The 26,297-nt window shown below is 42.2% G+C and overlaps 1 protein-coding gene across 1 annotated transcript in view; it reads right to left on the reverse strand.

Annotated features, from left to right (window-relative positions):
• The window catches only part of LOC126092539 (odorant receptor Or1-like), a 131,124-nt gene that overhangs the window by 48,358 nt on the left and 56,469 nt on the right, over nt 1–26,297 (reverse strand). The window contains exon 4 of the mRNA XM_049908192.1: nt 10,429–10,542. Within this exon, the coding sequence (XP_049764149.1) occupies nt 10,429–10,542 (114 nt within the window). The remainder of the gene's footprint in view (nt 1–10,428; nt 10,543–26,297) is intronic.

Consider the following 26,297-nt stretch of genomic DNA (forward strand, 5'->3'; position numbering starts at 1 on the left):
CAAAAGTGCCCCACTTGTGACAGGATACTTTCCGGGACTGGATCAGACTCTGAATGTGGCTCTCCAGCAGGGATACAACTTCCTCAAATCCTGCCCTGAAATGAGATCCATCCTTCATGAAATCCTCCCCACTCCACCAAGAGTGTCTTTCCGCTGTCCACCTAACCTTCATAACCTCTTGGTTCATCCCTATGAAATCCCCAAACCACCTTCCCTACCCTCTGGCTCCTACCCTTGTAACCCCCCCAGTGTAAAACCTGTCCCATGCACCCTCCCACCACCACCTACTCCAGTCCTGTAACCCGGAAGGTGTACACGATCAAAGGCAGAGCCACGTGTGAAAGCACCCACGTGATTTATCAACTGACCTGCCTACACTGTGAAGCTTTCTATGTGGGAATGACCAGCAACAAACTGTCCATTCGCATGAATGGACACAGGCATACAGTGTTTGTTGGTAATGAGGATCACCCTGTGGCTAAACATGCCTTGGTGCACGGCCAGCACATCTTGGCACAGTGTTACACTGTCCGGGTTGTCTGGATACTTCCCACTAACACCAACCTGTCAGAACTTCGGAGATGGGAACTTGCCCTTCAGTATATCCTCTCTTCCCGTTACCCACCAGGCCTCAATCCCCGCTAATTCCAAGTTGCCGCCGCTCATAACTCACCTGCCATTCAACAACATCTTTGCCTCTGTACTTCCGCCTCGACTTACATCTCTGCCCAAACTCTTTGCCTTTACAAATGTCTGTTTGTGTCTGTGTACGTGCGGATGGATATGTGTGTGTGTGTGTGTGTGTGTGTGTGTGTGTGTGTGTGTGTGTGTGTGAGTGTGAGTGTATACCTGTCCTTTTTTCCCCCTAAGGTAAGTCTTTCTGCTCCCGGGATTGGAATGACTCCTTACCCTCTCCCTTAAAACCCACATCCTTTCGTCTTTTCCTCTCCTTACCTCTTTCCTGATGAAGCAACCGTTGGTTACAAAAGCTTGCATTTTGTGTGTATGTTTGTGTGTCTATCAACATGCCAGCACTTTTGTTTGGTAAGTTACATTATCTTTGTTTGTAGATATATATTTTTTAATATGTGGTAACATTGTTCAAGTCACTATGATAAATATTTCATATGACTAATGTGTCATAAGTCATAGGCCATAGTTTTGTGGCGTTGATAGTTCGTATTGACCACGAAACTTAATAACTGTGAATTCTAAGTGCTCTGTCGAGCCTCCATCATAACTTTATTTTAGTCAGTTCTTTGTTACACTTCATTTCAAGTGTAAATATATATGAGCTACGACATATATGGGAATTAAGTTTTCTATATCCCGATTATCGGTCCTGTTCCCATAGCGGTGACCCCACAGTTCATTCGTGTTTCGCATCTTCCACGCCAGTGTTTATGCAACAGGTTATATGCACTATGCAATGACCACGCCAAACAATGCCTTGTTTGAAGATGTGGAAGCACAACTCCACTTACCGAGTTTCATCATTTCTTCACCAACAACGTATTCACGATTTACGCACAGTGATTCGCATTCTCAACCAACGCTGTGTGTTAACCTCATTAGTTTTCAACGGTCAACAACTACGCCATTTGAGTGAACAATGGACTCAGGCTTTGTGTCACTGGATTATGCCCATCTGACAGTGAAATGTGAACTGAACAATATTTCAAATTGTGTCTCTTCAAATCAAGTGTTTCAAGAACAAAGTGCTCTCCATTCGAACACATGTTTAGCCACCCACCGGCATACTACATCAGTTACTATCAGGCTGTGTGCAACTCTGTCATTACTACAAAATGCGCCAGATCTGTTCCGCACATGTGGTGTTCCAGTTGTTATAATTTACATGCACAATTCAGTGTTTCATGTAACATGAACCCCTTACCTTGCCTCAGGGACCTGCCACATGTACTGCAGGCATGTTATGCATCAGATAGTTTCCATGCGGGTGGCATTCTGAAACCCGCCCCCACCCCACCCCCCACCCCTCACTTGCAGGGCTCCCCATTTCCGATCGCTCAACCGTCTGCTGCTACCACAACACAGCCTGTGTCTGACGCGCTGGTCTCTCGTCCTGCTCCGGAAGCAGGTCGTTTCCATCCAGCACTCCTCACTCATGGTCCAGTTTCTGGGCCCCCCCCCCCCTCATGTGCCATCCATCTGCCTGTTTCCACGGTACTGCCCGTGCCTGCCGAGCCGTGTTTTTGTGACACACAGTTAATTATGACAGCTGCCATTACTACGGATTCGCTCACCAACTTTAAATCTGGGTCTACTGCACTGGCCTCTGACTTAACCTCAGTTCAGCCGCTACCCAAGGAGACATCAAAGCTGCTGTCATCACCCCCTCCTGGCCACCTGCCGAAGCTACCGCCCTTATCCAAGGACAACCCAGCATCGTGGTTCGTGCTCGTTGAGCATCTCTTCGAGTTACATCATGTTTCTGAAGACAACTCAAAGTTTCTCTGCCTTGTCACACACCTGCATGACTACTCGGATTTGATTTGTGACCTGCTCCTTTCACCGCCGCCTGCACCAAAATAAGAGTTTGCAAAGAAGACTATAATGGAACAACTTGCCTGCTCGCCACCAGAGTTAATAATCAATATTCTCTACGAGGAGCACCTAGGGGAACGCACCCCTTCACAACTCTGGAGCCACCTTCAATTGCTCGTGAACGAGCATACCATGCCTGACGCCACACTATGGGCTGTGTGGTCTGCAAAACTACCTACCAATCTACAGATCCATCTGTTACCACACTCATTCGAGTCCATCGTCTCCCGCCAATGCATCGCTGACCAGTTGTATTCACTGCTGCGGCAACATCAGCCGGTTTGTTCCACACCATTCATCGGCACAGTTGCCCCCACATACCGACCTTCAGCTGGCAGTGGCAGGACTCACTCCATCGTCACCTTGTCTACTTCTCCTGGCAGCATCGGCTCACTCTCTCTGCTGTCTGCCTACGCACCTTACATAACGGTCTATTTACCGGAACAAATCAATGAGGAAAAGCCACCCCCACTATCGCAGTCTCCACCTCCTCCTCACCCTGCTCACCGTTTCTGCTGGTACCACAAAGCATTCAGTGATGATGCCAAGAAATGCAGGTTGCTATGCCAACACCCAAACGCTGACCGCAGGAACTAAGAGATGTCGAGTTCTGCGGAGAACCTAACAGGCGTCCTCTTACATTACACTCCATTCACTAGTCTGCCCAGCTGAATGGTCATCTCTATGTGACTGACATTGGGTCAGGTCTAGCTTTTTTGGTTGACACTGGTGCTGACGTGTCGATCATACCTACTTCGGTGGCTCCATCTGCTTCTTCACAGACGAAGTCACTTCTTTGAGCTGTCAACACGTCGACGTTATCTACATCAGGTTCAGTAAAAGTTACGGTGACCCCATCTCCTTCTCTATGGACGTTCTACATTGCCAACATTGATGAAATGATCCTCAGTATAGTTTTTTGTCTGATTATGAACTATCTCCGAATGTCGTACAAGGTTCAGTGCTCCACCATCCTACAAACACTCACATACCGTGCACCCGCACCTATGTCCAACGCTCTGTTTCAACCGCTACACACAATATCATATGCAAGTGCTCCACCCTTGTGGGCAACATTGTGTTCTGCGTTATTGACCTACTGTCAGAAAATGACTTGGTGATGCAACTCCGCCAGGACAACGAGAAGCTGAAACAATGCATCACATCCACTTACAGCGAGCTCATCGCAGCTCGTACCTTGCTTCTGCAACTGCAGTCCACGGCGCCATTACCTAAACTAGATTGCTCAGCTGAGCCTAGCTCAAACTCCCACCTGGTTAGTCCACAAACTTCACTTGTGTGTGAAGTTCCAACCCCCCCTATTGCACTCGCTTCATCCAGTGCCGTGTGTTTCAAACAGTGCTGCTAATGACAGTTGTGAGTGCATTGCGACCACGTCCATTTCTCAGACAGCTACTGTGTGAGTTGATAAACATTCACCCTCTCTCACTCACTGGCCACATGACTCAGCAGCCATTGTGGCCCCACGTGCAACACCAGTGCTGCTCTCGCCCGTGCTGGTTGTCCAGTGCAAGGTTAACAGCGGACAGTCGCCGCCCGTTCCCCTTCACTCGGCACTGCGCACACACCTGCCCCTTCCACACAAACACATGCCGTGCTCCCATAAAAGACATGTAACTTTCGTGCTACCTTTCCCCACTCGCCCTAACAGCTACGCCTTGTCGCGCCCTACTCGTCTGGGGACTCGGCGCCAAGTCGTTAACCAATCTTACGTGCAGTTCTCAGTTTTTTCTGTCACTGATGGAATGACACACAAGATAGTTACCACTGCCAGCCCTCCTATTATGCATAAGGTCCGACGCCTCAACCCTATCAAGTTGCGCATGGCCCGGCAGCAGATTAATGAACTTTTGGCGGCAGGTATTCTGCAACCTTCACAGAGTAACTGGTCTTCACCAACCCACCTCGTCCCCAAACACGACAGATCATTTTGAATGTGCAGCGATTACAGATGCTTAAATGCTCGCACCGTCATGGACAATTACCCAGTGCCGAACATCAATGACTTCACTCATATGATATCTGGTGCCACAATTTTTGGTGTTATTGACTGTTAACGCACCTACCAGCAGATTCGCATGGCATAAGAAGACATTCCTAAGACAGCTATTATCACACCGCTCGGTCTACTCCAATACCATTTCACGCCATTTGGCCTAAATAATGTGGCACAAACATGGCAACGTTTCATTGACTTTATCTTGCGACAGTTCGAGTTTGGCTTCGCTTATCTGGACAACATTCTCGTTTTCAACTGCTCATGAAAATTATCTGTCTACTGTCCTCCAGACTTTGAACTCCGATGGTGTTGAGGTCAAGAAAGACAAGTTTCAGTTGCACCGTCTCCACTGACGGAATACAGGGGGCACAAGGGCAACACGGTTTCTCCCCCTCATTTCTTCTCCAAGAAACTATCTACGGCTCAGAGAAAATATTCTGCATTCCATAGAGAGATCCTTGCTGTTTACAAGGCAATCAAACATTTCCACCCCGACGTCAAGGGATGTTCGTTTATCATCCTCACCAATCACAAACCACTGGCAGAAGTGTTCTGCAACCCACCTGAGGACCCACGCCCTCGACACTTTGACCTGGTTTCTCAATTCACAATGGACGTCTGTTACATCAAGGGTGCAGATAACGTCTCTGCAGATATCTTCTCATGGATCAGTGCTGTTTCCCCCAATGTTGATCTTTCCGATCTGGCCTCCCTCCAAGCTTCTGACAAAGATTCTCAGGCTCTCCTATGAGACCCACAAACATCACTTGTTTTCATAAAGGCTAAATTTCCTGGCGTTTCCGATGAGGTGTGGTGTGATTCTTTGACCGGCACCCTACTCCCTTTGCTCCCACCCGGGCTGTGCCGACAGGTTTCTGCTGGGTCGAGGCTGTCCCTCTCCCTCACATTACTGTCGAATCGGTAGCCAAGGCTTTCATTGGCTCGTGCATCGCTCATTTCGGGTGCCCAACCACTATCACCACCAGTAAGGGTCGACAGTTCGAATCCTCCCTTTTTACCATCCTCTGCAATATCTGCGGTATTAATAAAATACACACTACCGCCTATCACCCAAAAAGCAATGGGTTGGTTGAGAGATTGCACCACACCTTTAAGATGGCCCTTCGATGCCGTGATTGTCTCTGGTCGGAAGCTCTCCTGTGGGTGCTACTTGGCTACGCTCGATCTGTAAACCTGACCTACAGGGGACTATATCCAAATTAGTTTTCAGTGAGAATACGGTCCTACCGGGGGAACTTATTCTTCCCCAGGTTAGCAAGAATCTTCCCCCCTTGCCAGATTTCATTAGCCGGATGTGCACGCATTTTCAACAAACGTATTTGCACCCGCCCATCAGTCACTCACCGCCTGAGACTTATGTTTCCACCGCACTCTTCAGCAGCCTCTTGAACCTCCATATCTTGGCCCCTACAAGGTCCTGTGGTGGGGGGACACGACTTCTGATATCATATTAAAGACCGCACACAGACAGTTTCTCTGCATTGCCTGAAATTGGCTTTCGTCGACCCTGATGGTCTTACACTGCCGCAGTCGGACTCTGCAGACGATCCATCCTTGATCGAGAATGAAGACGTGCTCCCATCAACCTCACCACACACCTCTTCTGCTGAAGACTGTTCACCACCGTTTGCTGGTTTCCCAACCTCACCCCATTTCACCCTGCACAGGTTTCATGCCCTCAGCTCCAACGTCAGAGACACACACACCTACTATCAGTTTGTCCTGCAGCATGCCGCTGCACCGAGTGCACAACATTTCTATAGTGACGTACGATGACCGAGTGCTCATTCTTTTGACAAATACCAAGGTCCTGCCATCGGACGGTCCCTTACACATCAATATTGTACAATTGCACACAACCTCACACTCCCGTGTGAGTGTGACTGAGCACCTCTACATGCTTTCATTTCTACGGATGGCTCAATCCACTTAAGGGCCACACACACCTCCACCACACTGTCAACCGACCCACCCGTTTACTCCCGGGCTGGCCATCATCTCATCCAGCCACAGTGGCTGACTGATTATGAAGTGAACCTGCCTCTCACTGCTCCACCTGCACAACCCACTAAACTTAATATCTGTGAACTCTAAGTGCTCTGGTGAGCCTCCATCTTAAATTTATTTTAGTCAGTTCTTTGTTATACTTCATTCTGTATGGACACAGTGTCAAATGTAAATGTATACGAGCTATGACATATATGGGAATTAAGTGTTCTATATCCCAATTACCGATCCTGTTCCCATAGTTTCATAAAATTCAAAATTGGCAGAAACTGCTGTTCCTTTATGGTGTATTTCAGTAATGCACTATAAATGAGTAAGCAAAGCAATTTACACATAGCAGATTGTAGTTTAGATCATAATCCTCGTGCTAGAAATGAGCAAATGCTAGGCTTACTAAAATTCATTTGAAATAAGGGCACATCCTCATCAATCTCATCCTGAGGTCTGATTGTCAAGTCCTTCTCTTTTTCCCTTGCTCCACACTTAATATCTGTGAACTCTAAGTGCTCTGGTGAGCCTCCATCTTAAATTTATTTTAGTCAGTTCTTTGTTATACTTCATTCTGTATGGACACAGTGTCAAATGTAAATGTATACGAGCTATGACATATATGGGAATTAAGTGTTCTATATCCCAATTACCGATCCTGTTCCCATAGTTTCATAAAATTCAAAATTGACAGAAACTGCTGTTCCTTTATGGTGTATTTCAGTAATGCACTATAAATGAGTAAGCAAAGCAATTTACACATAGCAGATTGTAGTTTAGATCATAATCCTCATGCTAGAAATGAGCAAATGCTAAGCTTACTAAAATTCATTTGAAATAAGGGCACATCCTCATCAATCTCATCCTGAGGTCTGATTGTCCAGCCCTTCTCTTTTTCCCTTGCTCCATAGGTTGACAGCAATGACTCAAAAATCTCATAACTTAACCCCATTCTTGTTCTTTTGAGTTGCATGTGTTATTTCAGTGAATATCTATATTCATAGTAATTTCAGAACATTTTGTTATGATGCCACATTGTCTATATGCATGATGGAAGAGATGACAGGAGTGGTTCATTTTCTGTACTCTGGAGGGCCTAATGCTGAAGACATTGCTCGCAGGATGAAGCTGCATTTGGTGATAGTTACTTTAGTGAAAAAAGGATTTACTGGTGACTAAGAGTCATAGTGTTAGAAGTGGAAGTGTATTTGTCTACAACAAAGAGTGTTCAGGTACGGCATTCACTTCAAAAACCAATAGAAAAATTGAGACAAGTCATTGGGCACATTGTCTACCAGGTCAACTGACAGACAAACACAAAAAGGAACAAACTGTTCAGATTACATACATACACAATGGAAACATTTGAAAATGTCAGAATCACATTTCATGTAATTTGAAGAATTTCTTAGTTGCACTGTAACTACTGCATACAGCAAAGAAGTCCAGAAGTCAAGTTTCTGCAGGAAAGCAGATGATAACAGTATTTTTGGATATAAAAGATTAACTGCTAATTTGTTACACTTCTAAAGTTCAAGCTTCAGGTGTTTTTCTTGTTGTGGGTTGAATTTAAGTGATCAATATATCATGAGATGCCAAGTCTTTACTCATTCCCTGTAATACAACTACCTTCTTTTCCAAATTTCCTGGTCGTCATCTTGTTTGCTCTTGATGGTGTGGTCCTGCTATGCAGTGCCACGTATTTGACCACTGACTTCTTTTCTGATCACAGAGTGATGAGGGCTATAAGAGAGGTTCTACATTTAAGCAACTCACTACAAAATCACAAAGCATGATTCCCATAATAATTCTTCTGTATTCAAATAAGTTGGTAACTGTTAATTAACAAAGCTTTTCAAATAACAAGTTCATACATGATGTTTCAATCCCTGACCACAACCATAAGTTCATACTCAACTGAAGATAGCATGGCACAAAGTCTATAAAACAACATTCATTTTTCTGACCATTGACGTCAGTCTTCTTTCTTCTTTGGAGTCTCCCAAAGGATGAGTACAAAGTGCTAGTGACCAGTCACTGGCTACTCAAAATTACACATTCATCATCACTTTCTCCACTGTGCTTACACATTCGTCATCACTTTCTCCACTGTGCTTGCATTTTTCTTTCTAATATCTGCACATAAATTCCCACAAACCTGGGCACAGTAGATGTTCTTTATGCTACTACTAATTAAAGTCATGTTTTTCACATATACATCTTCCATCGGTTTAATAAGAGGAAAATGAGATGAGTTGCTATGCTTTATAGCAACATGTACCACTAAAAACTATATGAAGTGACAGCTTCTATGAGTTACCACAATATCTGTAACTAAAATTCAAAATGGAGTGAAGAGGGCAGCTTTCAAAAGGTGTGATTTTGTTTCAGGATAATGCCAGTCCTCATACACAGGGAAAACAATCCAGTGCATTCAGAATCTTTATTTTGAGTTGATGTAACACCCACACTACAATACTGACCTAGATTCAAGTGATTTTCACCTTTTTGTCCCATGAAGGAGCATCTGTGTGAATCCAAGTTGTTATCAAATGATGAAGTGATGAGTTAGTGCAGGAGCAGGTGTACCTGATGGAACAGAGTTTCTTCCAGGACATAATTAAGGAGCTTGCCATGGAGAAAGAGTGTATATACACATTTGCAGTCAAAGGGGTGGCTAAGAGTAGGCTTTGGTTCAAGTAATTTTCAATGCTGTGTAGCATCACTGGATAATGTTTCAGGACATGGATGCCTGTCCTGACTCTCTTACTCAAGACACCCTCTACTTTGCTTAAAAATACAGGGTTATTACAAATGATTGAAGCGATTTCACAGCTCTACAATAACTTTATTATTTGAGATATTTTCACAATGCTTTGCACACACATACAAAAACTCAAAAAGTTTTTTTAGGCATTCACAAATGTTCGATATGTGCCCCTTTAGTGATTCGGCAGACATCAAGCCGATAATCAAGTTCCTCCCACACTCGGCGCAGCATGTCCCCATCAATGAGTTCGAAAGCATCGTTGATGCGAGCTCGCAGTTCTGGCACGTTTCTTGGTAGAGGAGGTTTAAACACTGAATCTTTCACATAACCCCACAGAAAGAAATCGCATGGGATAAAGTTGGGAGAGCGTGGAGGCCATGACATGAATTGCTGATCATGATCTCCACCACGACCGATCCATTGGTTTTCCAATCTCCTGTTTAAGAAATGTCGAAAATTATGATGGAAGTGTGGTGGAGCACCATCCTGTTGAAAGATGAAGTCGGCGCTGTTGGTCTCCAGTTCTGGCATGAGCCAATTTTCTGCGGGCTGCGCGTGAAACTTGCCCGCACGTGTTCAACCGTTTCTTCGCTCACTGCAGGCTGATCCGTTGATTTCCCCTTACAGTGGCATCCAGAAGCTTTAAACTGTGCATACCATTGCCAAATGGAGTTAGCAGTTGGTGGATCTTTGTTGAACTTCATCCTGAAGTGTCGTTACACTGTTATGACTGACTGATGTGAGTGCATTTCAAGCACGACATACGCTTTCTCGGCTCCTGTCGCCATTTTGTCTCACTGCGCTCTCGAGCGCTCTGACAGCAGAAACCTGAGGTGCGGCTTCAGCCGAACAAAACTTTATGAGTTTTTCTACGTATCTGTAGTGTGTCGTGACCATATGTCAATGAATGGAGCTACAGTGAATTTATGAAATTGCTTCAATCATTTGTAATAGCCCTGTATGTCTGTGACATTTTGTTATTGAATGGAGAATTTGTCTGCTCTGGCAAGCAGCTATGGTGGCAACAGCCAGTAGTTAACTGCAGATTTTTTACCTGGTCAATTATCATCTGTCCAAAGATGCAGAAGAGTCCTGTCTGGAACATAACAATAGGCAGTGAGGAAACCATCTTGTAGAGCGATGTTGGATCTGAGTTACTCTGCAACAGCTGCAAGAAACAGGCACACCATGTAAGACTACTGCTAACCGCAATGTAGTTGCAACAACCAGACTCATAAGTTGTAATTCTGCAAGTCATTAGTATGCCAAATTGATATTATTACACACACACACACAGTTTAAGTTTATTTATCATAAAATGTTTCTCTCCAATAGATTTTTCCAATGATGATACAACCAAATTATATGAAAATTCCAAATTTAAGCACAGTTTTTATCTAGCTCATAACAGTTACTCATAAATAAGCCATGAAATGATGAGAAAATGCCTGCTTTTATACTGCACTGGTTTGCATATAATAATTACATAAGAAGAAAGTCAAAATAAACAATAAGCAATGCATTTAGGCTGTGAAAAATCTCCAAATTTAAGACTACTTTCATAAACTTATTATTTCCTTTTTTTATTTTTATTTTTTCTTATTATTTTTTTCCCCCACAAGCTTCTCTTGTACAGTTTCTCCTGTGAACAGCATGCTGCTGCACTCTGTGTAATATCCAACAACAGTAAGCAATAATGTTGATGTTCCATCTGCCCTTGTGTCTGTGTTCCATTTCCTGGACATTTCATTTCATTGGTTTTCCTGCTCCTAACTGGCAGCACCAAGGTGTTTAGAAAAGCAGTTGAAAGTTAAATTGAGGAATAGTACCTTAAAGCTCACTGAACAATGCACTTTTAAAATATTTATTCAACATATGCACCACCATGCACTCAAATTTGGGATCCTTATCACTTCCAACGAAATTCTAAACAGCTGCTTTGAAAGATATGCCTGTCTGTTTCTGAAAATGTTTCACAAATATATTTAAACATTCACTGTCTTTTCACAAATACTTCCAAAATTGTTTCATTAATGATAGCTGTCTTCGACGGGACGTTAAACACCACTAACTGATAGCTGTCTTGTTCTCATGAGAAAGAATGCACAACATCCCTGTTCTCCAGTAAATATGGATATAATTTTCAGTGCACCATATATCATTCTTTCTTGGTCACTGTGTTTTAGTTTTGTCACAGCAAAATCACACTGTCTGGTGAGCAGAATGCCCAACATATATTGTCTCATGCATCTATATCTGTATGCTGAAACCACTTTGTAGTGCATGGAAGAAGGTATGACCCATTATACCAGTCATTAGGGTTTTTTCCTCAATCCACTCACATATGGAATGTGTGACGAACAATTGTTTAAATGTCTCCACCACAATACCTACAGAAGCAATATGTAGGGTGTTGTAGTATATTTTTAGAGTCATTATTTAAAGCCAGTTCTTGAAACTTTGTAAGTAGGCTTTCTTGGAATAGTTTATATCTACCTTCAAGAGTCCACAACTCCAGTTTCTTCAGCATCTCTTTATATATGTAAAAAGAGGATTTCTTTCTTTGGCCACATGAGGACACCAGAAACCAGATTAGCAAGAAAAATTATGCAGAAACTGTGGAATCTGAAGCAACAAGTAGGATGGATCAAGGAAATTAAAGAGGATATGGGAGAACTAGATTTTTACCCCTTGATGATTTACAAAACAAAACAGAAAATCTCAAGAAACTGAAAGACAAGAAAATAAGATTTAAACAAAAAGTAGGCAAATGACACACAATGAAAAGAGTATTTACAGATGAGGAAAGACAGGACAGATCAGAATGAGTGAAAAGATACTGGGTGGGTAAGAAAGAACAAAACATGTGCTAACTGAAGAAGGGGACCAGGAAATGGTTGTCTAAAGTGGTCCAATAAGGCCGTAAAAGTAAATAATAATACACAGTTTTCTTCTACATGCCAAATGAAACTGTAATTTTGTGAAAAAACTTGTGGATAATGGAATTTTTCTGTAGAATTTAATGAAATCAGTAGCCACAAAGTCTATGAGAATCACCAATTACATTGTGATCCTTTTTGCACTGTAGATCTTTGTTCTTGACAATATTTATATGGATATCTTGACTAACACAAAAAAGAAAGGGGGTTAGCAAACTGAAAGTAAATGTCTATCTACAGTTTATGATTGTTAGGGTGTGGAATCTGAAGCAACAAGTAGGATGGATCAAGGAAATTAAAGAGGATATGGGAGAACTAGATTTTTACCCCTTGATGATTTACAAAACAAAACAGAAAATCTCAATAAACTGAAAGACAAGAAAATAAGATTTAAACAAAAAGTAGGCAAATGACACACAATGAATATTGTAATATTGTATACACAGGTAGAGATACTCTAGATGGAATGAAGGAGATCATAAATACCAAACATCTACACTTTATCAGCTGACATACACACACACAAAAAATACATGCATTCACAACACAAGTCAGACATTGCTGCTGCTGTGGAGCTGTAATGCTGTCCAATGAATTTTCTCATTGGAACATTTGATCATTGCTAGGTCAGCACAGAGCCTCCACCCCTGATGCGTGTGGTCCAGATCCTGAAAACATCTTTTAGCACACTCTTAACAATATCAATGCACCTTCTGTAATGCATAATACCAACAGGGGGTACTTTATGTAAACTGTAAAAAAATACAATTTTCTTTAGTTTTGTTGACTTTTACTCACAACATATTATTTAAATAGGTATTCATGTGTAAGTAAAGTCCTGAACCTGAAAATATTCACTGGGGAAGTGACATCTGCTCCTAAGACAAATTTTTAGGTTAAGTTTAACTGAATAATTTTAAACATTTACAGAATCTGATAGAAAAGCTCATTAAAAATAATAAATATTTTCTTCAAACAATGGAAACTCCAGACTGGAATATCAATAACATTAGGAAAAGGACACACTGCCACTCACCTTTGACCAAAGCCTTCTTCAGCACAGAAAACACACATACATTCACACCAACAAGCACACATCATACACACATGACTGTTGCCACCAGCAGCTTTGACTGGCATGTGACTCTCACATGAATAGCAGTCTAGAGTGTGGCAGGGAAGGGAGAGGAATAGTAGGGAGAGAAGAGTGCTGTCTGGTGGGGCATGCAGGGACTAGATGGTATTCTGATGAGACTGTCAGGTGCAACACTGGGAGGTGAGATGTATGGGAAGAAATGGGGAGCAGGGAAGGGGAAAGGATGAGTGGAACACAATGAGTGTTGGGATTTGAAAAGAGAGGAGGTTGTAGGTCTGACGGGGTGGAAACTGTTGGGTGGATGACGTGTGGATGGCAGGTTCCATATATTGAGGCCACGATAATGTCAGGATTGTAGAACTTGTTGTAAGGATGACATCCATTTGATCAGTCAAGGAATGCTGGATGTGGAGGGGAGGATCCAAATAGCCTGGGTTGAGAAGCAGCCATTTAAATCGAGCATGTTATGTTCCCCTGCATGTTGTGCCATAGGATGGTCTACTTTGCTTTTGGCTACAGTCTGGTGGTGGCTGTTCATCCTTGTGGACAGCTGGTTGGTAGTAATACCATTATTTAAAAAACTGTGCAATGGTTGTAGCAGAGCTCGTGTACAACATGGATGCTTTCCCAGGTGGCCCAGCTTTTGATGGGGTAAGATAAGCCTGTTACAAGACTGGAATAAGAAGTGCTGGTTGTGTGGATTGGCCGGATCTTGCAACTGGGTTTCCACAGAGATATGACTCCTGTGACAAGGGGTTGGGATTGGTAGTGGTACTGGGATGGACTAGGATGCTATGGAGGTGGGGTGCATGATGGAGACCATTTTAGGAGGTGTGGGAAGGATCTTGGGTATGATGCCCCTCATTTCAGGGCATGATGTTAAATGATCAATGCCCTGAAGAAGAACCTGGTCCAGTTGTTACAATCCAGGGTGGTTGTGGGTGACAAAAGGGACACTTTTTTGTATGTGGCTCTTGGGGGTGGTAGGAGGATTGGGGGTGTGTTGGAAAATGGCACAGGAAAACTGTTTGTAGACTAGGTCTGGGGGATAGTGCCTGTCTGTGATGGCCCACGTGAGATCTTCAGCATGGACTAGGATGCTATGGAGGTGGGGTGCATGATGGAGACCATTTTAGGAGGTGTGGGAAGGATCTTGGGTATGATGCCCCTCATTTCAGGGCATGATGTTAAATGATCAATGCCCTGAAGAAGAACCTGGTCCAGTTGTTACAATCCAGGGTGGTTGTGGGTGACAAAAGGGACACTTTTTTGTATGTGGCTCTTGGGGGTGGTAGGAGGATTGGGGGTGTGTTGGAAAATGGCACAGGAAAACTGTTTGTAGACTAGGTCTGGGGGATAGTGCCTGTCTGTGATGGCCCACGTGAGATCTTCAGCATACTGCAAAAGGGAGTTCTTGTCACTGCAGATACACATCCCTTGGTGGCCAGGCTGTATGGGAGAGATTTATTGGTGTGGAAGGGAAGGCAGCTGTCAAAATGCAGGTACTGTTAGTGGTTGGTGGGCTTAATGTGAACTCAGGTGTGGATGGAGCCATCAGAGTGAAGAATGTCAGTGTCCAAGAAGGAGGTGAACTGCATTGAGGAGGACCAGGTGAAGTGGATGGCAGATCAGGTGTTGAGGTTGTGAAGGAATGAGTTGAGATCATGACCTTCATAAAGACATCCTATCCTTTCTTCCACCATGAGCTTTTATGAACTGCACACATTGGAATTATGCTTACATCACATTCTCACTTCATAAATTATCCTGGCCTAAACCTATTGTAACCTACTGTCCCATGCCATCCACACAACAGTTTCCACCTTCTCTGTCCTATCGCCCCCTATCAATTCATGTCCCTCTCCCTTATTATATGCCACCCATTCTCTCCCCTTCCCTGCTCCTCTCCTTTCCTGCTCCCCATTTTTCTCCCACTCCTCACCTCCCAACGCTGCACCTGGCAGTCTAGTCAGGCTGCCATCTAATCCCTGCAAGCCCTACCAAACAACACTCTTCTCTCCACCCACCTGTACCCTGCTATCTCTCCTCATCTTCCTAGACCACTCAAGATTGCTATTCACATGAGAATAAAATTCCAGTGAAATATATTTTTCAAAATTTTAAAATATAATGTAACTGACTAGATTACAATAATTTCAAAAAGTGGGCATAAAGTGCCTTCTCCCCCTCCTGCTGTGACGGAGGACGGAACTGTTCCAGGCAGGGTTCAGTTTGGATAGTGTCATGATCCTAATCCTACTCCTAATGATCCAACTCCCCAAGACACTATCCAAATTGAATCCTGCCCAGAACAGTTCTGTCCTCCGTCACAGCAGGACCAACCTCCTCTTCCTCAAAAACCCCCTCTCCAAACCTTCCAGGAAATTTCTCACTTCCAACCTTGCCTCTCAATCCTTCTTAAAAAACCTTAATCCCACTCCCAACATCATCACTGCTGAAGCCCAGGCTATCCGTGATCTGAAGGCTGACCAATCCATCATCATTCTTCCGGCGGACAAGGGTTCCAAGACCGTGGTACTTGATCGTCGGGAGTATGTTGCTGAGGGACTGCGTCAGCTTTCAGACAACACTACATACAAAGTTTGCCAAGGTAATCCCATTCCTGATGTCCAGGCAGAGTTTCAAGGAAACCTCAGAACCTTATGCCCCCTACAAAACCTTTCACCTGACTCCATCAACCTCCTGACCCCACCGACACCCCGCACCCCTACCTTCTACCTTCTTCCTAAAATTCACAAACCCAATCATCCCGGCCACCCCATTGTAGCTGGTTACCAAGCCCCCACAGAACGTATCTCTGCCTACGTAGATCAACACCTTCAACCCATTACATGCAGTCTCCCATCCTTCCTCAAAGACATCAACCACTTTCTCGAACACCTGGAAACCTTACCCAATCTGTTACCCCTGGAAACCATCCTTGTAACCATTGATGCCACTTCCTTACACACAAATATTCTGCACGTCCAGGGCCTCGCTGCAATGGAGTACTTCCTTTCACGCCGATCACCTGCCACCCTACCTAAAACCTCTTTCCTCATTACCTTAGCCAGCTTCATCCTGACCCACAACTTCTTCACTTTCAAAGGCCAGACATACCACCAATTAAAGGGAACAACCATGGGTACCAGGATGGCCCCCTCATATGCCAACCTATTTATGGGTCGCTTATAGGAAGCCTTCTTGGTCACCCAGGCCTGCCAACCCAAAGTTTGGTACAGATTTATTGATGACATCTTCATGATCTGGACTCACAGTGAAGAAGAACTCCAGAATTTCCTCTCCGACCTCAACTCCTTTGGTTCCATCAGATTCACCTGGTCCTACTCCAAATCCCATGCCACTTTCCTCGACGTTGACCTCCATCTGTTCAATGGCCAGCTTCACACGTCCGTCCACATCAAACCCACCAACAAGCAACAGTACCTCCATTATAACAGCTGCCACCCATTCCACATCAAACGGTCCCTTCCCTACAGCCTAGGTCTTCGTGGGAAACGAATCTGCTCCAGTCCAGAATCTCTGAACCATTACACCAACAACCTGAAAACAGCTTTCGCATCCCGCAACTACCCTCCCGACCTGGTACAGAAGCAAATTACCAGAGCCACTTCCTCATCCCCTCAAACCCAGAACCTCCCACAGAAGAACCCCAAAAGTGCCCCACTTGTGACACGATATTTTCCGGGACTGGATAAGACTCTGAATGTGGCTCTCCAGCAGGGATACGACTTCCTCAAATCCTGCCCTGAAATGAGACCCATCCTTCATTAAATCCTCCCCACTCCACCTAGAGTGTCTTTCCGCTGTCCACCTAACCTTCGTAACCTCTTAGTTCATCCCTATGAAATCCCCAAACCACCTTCCCTACCCTCTGGCTCCTACCCTTGTAACCGCCCCCGGTGTAAAACCTGTCCCACGCACCCTTCCACCACCACCTACTCCAGTCCTGTAACACGGAAGGTGTACACGATCAAAGGCAGAGCCACGTGTGAAAGCACCCACATGATTTACCAACTGACCTGCCTACACCGTGAAGCTTTCTATGTGGGAATGACCAGCAACAAACTGTCCATTTGCATGAATGGACACAGGCAGACAGTGTTTGTTGGTAATGAGGATCACCCTGTGGCTAAACATGCCTTGGTGCACAGCCAGCACATCTTGGCACAGTTTTACACCATCCTGGTTATCTGGATACTTCCCACTAACACCATCCTGTCAGAACTCCGGAGATGGGAACTTGCCCTTCAGTATATCCTCTCTTCTCGTTACCTGCCAGGCCTCAACCTCCGCTAATTTCAAGTTGCCGCCATTCATACCTCACCTGTCATTCAACAACTTCTTTGCCTCTGTACATCCGCCTCGACTGACATCTCTGCCCAAACTCTTTGCCTTTACAAATGTCTGCTTGTGTCTGTGTATGTGCGGATGGATATGTGTGTGTGTGCAAGTGTATACCTGTCCTTTTTCCCCCTAAGGTAAGTCTTTCTGCTCCCAGGATTGGAATGACTCCTTACCCTCTCCCTTAAACCCACATCCTTTCTTCTTTCCCTCTCCTTCCCTCTTTCCTGATGAAGCAACCGTTGGTTGCGAAAGCTTGAATTTTGTGTGTATGTTTGTGTTTGTTTGTGTATGTATCAACCTGCCAGTGCTTTCGTTTTGGTAAGTCACATCATCTTTGTTTTTGGATAAAATATAAAGATATCCATAGCAACAGGCAAATCTTCTTCAGTTATTCAGTTATCAGGAACCCGTTAAATCAAAATTTCAGCCACAACAATGTACCCCTTGACGCAACAGGACTTGGAGCCAGCAACACCAACAACAACAAGAGAAAACGAAGATAAATAAAAAGTTCCTCTTTTGCATATCTTACACCTCTTGAAGCTTTCGAAACTCTGAAAGACAGAGAATTTTAATAGCGATATGTGTGGGAGGGTAAGATTACAAGTGCTGGCATCAGCCAGGATCTGTTGACTGATAATGAGGTTTTGTATGTTGCAGAAGAGGAAAGGAGAATTATTTGTGTATTTTTATATAAATAAATATGAATTACTAGATGAAAGAAGGCCTGAGGACTGCCCATCAAAGTTGTATGAACAGTGACAAGAATTTCATATGATATCAACAATGATGGACCGGATTAATTGAAAGAGGACTTGACATCAGAAAAGATAAGTACAAACTATTTATGATTTTTTTTTTTTTTTTTTTTTTTTTTTTTTTGACCTGTGTGATTGCTACGACAATGAATAGAGACAAAGGTAGTGGTAATGATGTAGATGTGAAAGCTGTAGGACGTAGCCTAGACGTGTTTGAACAAGTGAAAGTGTAGTCAGCAAAGAAGCAATGAAAACTGATATTTTGCAGTTGGTTTTAGTTAAATTAGATAAAATGAAGTCAGACAACAATAGAAATTTAGTGCAGTTAATGATCAGTTAACGGAAAAATTTACTATACAGCAAGGACAATTAAATTACCTGTAAACTAAAAACAATGATAAAATGGACAGATTACAATATCAAATAAATCAACTTAGTAATCATGTTTCGTAACTAAAAATTTGAGTGTCAGAAGGATCAAAAAGTGTGAATAAAAAATCGGATGTATTAGAAGATAAATTTATTGTTTTGGAAAATGAGTTAGTTTCACATTCTTCACTACAGCAGATGAGTGTTAATGATATCAGAGTTCAACAGAAGGTCGTTGAGGAAAAAATGGAAGAGAACTTTAGTAGTTCAAAAAAAATTTTTAATGTTGAAAACTGTATGCTAACTAATGTAAATGTTCTGGATCAAAAAATTTCAGTAGTTCAGGAAAATTGCATTCACAACAATCTGTATTCTAATAATGGTATTGTGTGGCCCAACATTCCAATCAAAAGTTTTCCATAAGACAATTTACATCCAGTGGATTTTCTACACCACTGTTGAAATAGTTTTGTGTCGGGCATGAGTGATGATCAAAAGATTAAATTTGTTAAAAGATGTCTTGAAGGCAAAGCTCTGTCTTGGATAAACCTAAATTTAAGTTATTGCGAAGTTTCAAAAAAAGTTTTTTAAATAAATTTTGGTTGGAAGCTGAACAATGGAGAATTAAAAGTGAATTTCTGAATGGTCCATATTATAGTAATAGGGACAGTACACTGAAAGAGTTTTGTAAGAATCAACTTAAGAAATTAGCACACCCTGACAGGCCATTTGACAAAATACACTGATTGATGCACTCAAAAGAAGATTACCAGAAAGGTTGCAGTGGGATTTAGTACATGGACCTGATGATTGCTTTGAAATTTTTTTATGATATGTCGACAGGCTGGATAGGGCAGTAGAAAGAAGCATGTTCTACATCTACATTCATCTACATTTATACTCCGCAAGCCACCCAACGGTGTGTGGCAGAGGGCACTTTACGTGCCACTGTCATTATCTCCCTTTCCTGTTCCAGTCGCGTATGGTTCGCGGGAAGAACGACTGTCTGAAAGCCTCTGTGCGCACTCTAATCTCTCTAATTTTACATTCGTGATCTCCTCGGGAGGTATAAGTAGGGGGAAGCAATATATTCGATACCTCATCCAGAAGCGCACCCTCTCGAAACCTGGCGAGCAAGCTACACCGCGATGCAGAGCGCCTCTCTTGCAGAGTCTGCCACTTGAGTTTGTTAAACATCTCTGTAACGCTATCACGGTTACCAAATAACCCTGTGATGAAACGCGCCGCTCTTCTTTGGATCTTCTCTATCTCCTCCGTCAACCCGATCTGGTACGGATCCCACACTGATGAGCAATACTCAAGTATAGGTTGAACGAGTGTTTTGTAAGCCACCTCCTTTGTTGATGAACTACATTTTCTAAGGACTCTCCCAATGAATCTCAACCTGGTACCCGCCTTACCAACAATTAATTTTATATGACCATTCCACTTCAAATCGTTCCGCATGCATACTCCCAGATATTTTACAGAAGTAACTGCTACCAGTGTTTGTTCCGCTGTCATATAATCATACAATAAAGGATCCTTCTTTCTATGTATTCGCAATACATTACATTTGTCTATGTTAAGGGTCAGTTGCCACTCCCTGCACCAAGTGCCTATCCGCTCCAGATCTTCCTGCATTTCACTACAATTTTCTAATGCTGCAACTTCTCTGTATACTACAGCATCATCTGCGAAAAGCCGCTTGGAACTTCTGACACTATCTACTAGGTCATTTATATATATTGTGAAAAGCAATGGTCCCATAACACTCCCCTGTGGCACGCCAGAGGTTACTTTAATGTCTGTGGACGTCTCTCCGTTGATAACAACATGCTGTGTTCTGTTTGCTAAAAACTCTTCAATCCAGCCACACAGCTGGTCTGATATTCCGTAGGCTCTTACTTTGTTTATAAGGCGACAGTGCGGAACTGTATCGAACGCCTTCTGGAAGTCAAGAAAAATAGCATCTACCTGGGAGCCTGTATCTAATATTTTCTGGGTCTCATGAACAAATAAAGCGAGTTGGGTTTCACACTATCGCTGTTTCCGGAATCCATGTTGATTCCTACATAGTAGATTCTGAGTTTCCAAAAATGACATGATACTCGAGCAAAACACATGTTCTAAAATTCTACAACAGATCGACGTCAGAGATATAGGTCTATAGTTTTGCGCATCTGCTCGACGACCCTTCTTGAAGACTGGAACTACCTGTTCCATAACGATTGTAATGATAGAGATCGCAATGGTAACAACTACAGAAACAGAGATAGCGGTAACTTCAATCAGGGTCAAAATGGTAATAGAGACAGAAATTTTGAACATCAGCAGAATAGGAACAATGGGGATAATTATGGGCAATATAATAGGAAAAACAATCACAGAGGAACTATTCAGGAAATGGTGGTCTGCCTCAATGAAGATCCATAGTTTTGGGGTGAGGAAATACACAAGTGCAGGACCCCCAATTTACACTTGCATTTAGACAATAATAACAGTATTAATGATGTGGCACAGGTATCTGAAGTTGGACAGAAGGAATGTCAGATTTCTCTTTTATGTTTTGATTAAAAGTTTTGGAGTACTATGTTTAATTATAGTGCTGTAGATACTAATCACAAAACAGAAGGTGAGAGTAATGAGAATTTTGATGTAGTGTGTACTAATGATTTCTTCTCTTGGTCAGAAAACAGTGTTATTGATATATGTAAAACAAGTGATGCATGTATTGGATCTGAATTAGGTGGTATTTTTGATGAAGATGTGAATGAGAGCTGTGACATGACTGAGGTTGGTAAGTCTGAGACTGGTAACTTATTGCAAATGAATGTAGGTGAGGAGTGTGTCTTTGATGGTGATGAGACTTGTGTTGTTAATGATTTTATTGGTGAAGTGATTTTGGAAGAATATGATAATGATAATGAAGATGATGATAATGATGATGATCATGATGAGTATCAGGTTTTTGTGGAGTTTACGAATAATGAAGTTTCAGAGTTATTTGTGAATACAGGTAATGTAAGTGATGTTTGTGATGGTGTAAGTGAGACTCATGGAATAACAGTCCAGTCAAAGCAGTTTTTCATTAATATCATGCAGAGTAATGATCCAAACAGCAAGGGTGAGTTATCTGTGAGCCTATAGAATGAAGGTGAACACTTTCTGAAGTTTCTTTGGGATCAGATCAATGATAACATAGATAAATATGCATCCTGGAATAAATTAGCTGTGGTTAGTCAAAATTTGTATCCAAATCGGTGGAATGAAGTGAAAGAAAATCTAAGAAGGAATTGTAAATTTGATAGTAATATATTTTGCGTTCCTTCTGTAACAAGCAATGTTATTTGTGCTATGGAACCAATTCAGTGTGTTGAATCTTTACCTGACAACATGTGTAACCAAAGCAATGCTATGATACCAGTAAAGTTGATAAAACCCTCCAAAAACAGCCTAGATGTAGCATTTGATGAAATTGAAAGTGATCTTTTACATGAAGTGTCTAATAGCAGAGATGATGATTCAGATTTTGGATGTCCTTACATGGAGATTAAGATTGATCAGTGGGAAGGAACTGTTTGACTGATACTGATAGCCCAATTTGTGGTATATATGAAAATTTAGATACAAGATTAAATATAGCAAGAATTTTGTGGAAATGCCCATTGTAGGTGTAAAGGTAAGAGGAGCTACAGATAAGCAAAGCAAATTGGTAAAATCTCAGGTATTTTTAACATTTAGTATAGAAAGTAAAACCTTTGAACATGGATGCTTAGTGATCCCTAGTCTGGAAGTAAATATAATTCTCAGTATGGATTGGAAAGAGAAAGTTGAGGCATGTTTTGGATGGAGTGGTAAGGAATTGTTTATTTTGGAACCTAAAAGTAATACTTATATAAAAACTAATTTCTGTACCTTAAACTGTGGGAAAAGTTGCAACTATTTGCAAAACATTGTGAACCAAGGTGAGTACCAGGTGTTTGATGATATAGATTTTGATGAGACTGAGGATCAGGATTTTGAAAGTGTAGCAGATTCTAATGTAAGGGAAGCTACAACTCTTAATGACAAACCAAAGGAACAACTTAGGAATATGTTACTGGAATTTAGAAATATGTTTAGTGAAAGACCATGGAAAGTGAGAGACTATCAGTGCATGCTTTACCTTAGAGAACATCAACTTTCTTTCTCAAGCTATATAATACACCATTTTCAAAAAGAAAGATATAGAGACAGAAATTCAGAAAATGGAAAAATGGGGTGTAACTGAGAGAAGTAGGAGTGCTTACAATAATCCTTTAGTTGTGGTAAGGAAGAGAAATGGTGGAGTGAGAATTGTTTTGGATTCTAGACATCTTAATAAATTTCTTATCAGAGAGAATGACCTTCCTGAGAACATGGACAAGCTGTTACACAAATTTGATTATGTAAAATACATGAATAGTTTGGACTTGACTTCTGGATTTCACTAGATCCCACTTGAAACTAATTCTAGAAAGTATACTGCAGTTTTGTAAGAAGGTAAGTGTTTTCAATACTGTGTAGTGCCATTTGGGCTAAATGTATCTGTAGCTGAATTCATAAGAGCTCTGGATTCTGTCTTGGGTAGTGAAGTGAGTTCAAAATTAATTGTGTATGTTGATGACATTCTGGTCACTGAAAAAGACTTGGGAACAATGTTTGAATCATTTAAGAGATGTGTTTCAAAATTAGAATCAGGAGGCAATACTTTGAAAATAGGTAAGTGTAAATTTGGTGTGGAAAAAGTTAAATTTTTTGGACATATTATATCTGAAAAAGGAATTGCACCTGATAAAGAGAAACTTGATGCTATTGCTAATTTTCCTACTCCCCGCAATAAAAAACAGCTTAAATTATTTTTTGTGTTAACTCTCCATGCTTCTGTGAACTTTTGAAGAAGAATACCACTTGGGATTGGAATCAGGAGTGTCAGGATGATTTCAATGAGAACAAATGACAGTTGTGTCAAAGTCAGATATTGTTCAGACCAGACTTGTCCTTTCCTTTTTGGTTGTGATGGGCAGTAGTGATGTTGGTTTGAGTTCTCATTTATTTCAGGAACTTGAAGTTGATGGTGTTATTGAACATAGATCTCTTGCATTTGCTAGTGGAGTATTGCACAAACATGAAAAGACATACAATGAAACTGAGAAAGAACTTTTGGCTGTACATTGGGAGTTCAACTAATTTAAAAATTGAAACTTCCTGGCAGATTAAAACTGTGTACCCGACCGAGACTCGAACTTGGGACCTTTGCCTTTCGCGGGCAAGTGCTCTACCTCTGAGCTACCGAAGCATGACTCACGCCTGGTACTCACAGCTTTAATTGTGCCAGTATCTCGTCTCCTACCTTCCAAACTTTACAGAAGCTCTCCTGCGAACCTTGCAGAACTAGCACTCCTGAAAGAAAGGATATAGCGGAGACATGGCTTAGCCACAGCCTGGGGGATGTTTCCAGAATGAGATTTTCACACTGCAGCAGAGTGTGCGCTGATATGAAACTTCCTGGCAGATTAAAACTGTGTGCCCGACCGAGACTCGAACTCGGGACCTTTGCCTTTCGCGGGCAAGTGCTCTACCATCTGAGCTACCGAAGCACGACTCACGCCCGGTACTCACAGCTTTAATTGTGCCAGTATCTCATCTCCTACCTTCCAAACTTTACAGAAGCTCTCCTGCTGAAAGAATGGATTGTCAAAACATAATGGAAAAATATAATAGGATAAATGAAATTTCAAAAAAGCTGCCACATCATCAAACATCAAAAAGGATCTGTAGGCTCACACAGAAAAAAGAAATTATGCAAATGCTATAGAAATGTTACAATAAGAATGGTGCTGAGGGTTCCTATGACACAGTTGTATCATTATCTGCTACTGCAGAGATACCAAAAAAATATAGATTTGTTTCAGTGTGCAGTATACTGCTTGATTTTGCAGACTAGCTGTGCCATTCTTTGTCTGTAGGCAATTGCAATGGCTCTGTGAAATCCACTGGAAGAGTCAGGATTTCTCCATAAATGAGTTCCATGTGAGATGTACAGAGATCTTCTTTATAAGCTGCATGTACATGTAGAAGATCACATGGGAGGGCGTTTGTTCATTTCCTTCCATGACACATGTTCTATGAGACTATTACCTTGTGGATGGTAAGTTGTCTGAAAGCAGGGGATTCTGCATACTCAGTAAAATGTCCTGACTCCAGTTGCCCACCTTAGTTCATCGTTATTGCGACCGGGTAACTGTAATGAAAAATCCATTGGCTTATAATTGCTTTTTTAGTTGTTTCAGCAGTGATGTCTCGAAATGGTGTAGCCTCAACCCAGTACATTACCCTGTCAGTCACTTAAAGTATATATAGATACCAGCTTGAATAGGGAAGGTGCCAACGAGATCTAAACAGATGTGCTGAAAAGATGCATAGGCATGGAGTGATGGCCAAGTTGTGGTTGTGCATCTCATCCATTTTGGGATGCTGGCGGGCAGTGTGTGCTTGTGTCCAAGGTTTACGGTCTTCCTTGATATTTGGTGAGGTGAAGCAGTTAGTGACAAGCTTCATTGTTGGATTAATCCTGGGGTGTGAACGTCCACATAGTTTATTGAAAATGGCTCATCTAATAGTATGTGCTACCACTGGATGAAGGCTGCTTTGGGAGATATCACATAGTTCCTGCTTTGAAGAATCAGGAATGTCATGGATTTTGATGTGCAACCTCATTATGTTGTTGAGCAGAAGCTCTCGTACCTGTGGATCATCTATTTGCACTGTTGCAAGTTTATCAAGATTAGTATCTACTGGAAGAGTGTTTATCTGTGAAAGGAAACCAGCTACAAAATTGTCCACACCATGCAAATGTCAGGCATCTGTTGTGAATTGTGCAATGAAGTCCAAATGGGGAAAGTGCCAAGGACAACAATCTTTTGCAAGACTTCGAATATAATACATTATAGGGCAATGATCCAGATAAAATGTTAAAGGTCTGCTCTCAGTGTCATCTTTAAAGTACCACTTTGCTTTGTACACCACCAACACACACACACACACACACACACACACACACACACACACACACACACAAACATTTACACAGCACATCTCATACACGCATAACCACTGTCTCTGGCCATTCAACTAGAGACAATTGTCTGTGAGTTTTGCTTGCATGAATGTATGTATGTATTGTCTACTTCAGAAGAAAGCCTTTTGCTGAAAGCTCAATTGTTCATCACTCTTTTTGTTTTGTCTGTCTGTGACTGATTTCCACTATATAGTGAGTAGCAATCTACCCTTTTCATAATACTGTCAACAGTTCTCTGTCATAGACTGACTACTTATATCGTGTCAGCTTTCTGGAAAAGAAATGCAGTGC

The sequence above is a fragment of the Schistocerca cancellata genome, chromosome 7, assembly GCF_023864275.1.
Source record: "Schistocerca cancellata isolate TAMUIC-IGC-003103 chromosome 7, iqSchCanc2.1, whole genome shotgun sequence".
NCBI classification, from domain to species: domain Eukaryota; kingdom Metazoa; phylum Arthropoda; class Insecta; order Orthoptera; family Acrididae; genus Schistocerca; species Schistocerca cancellata.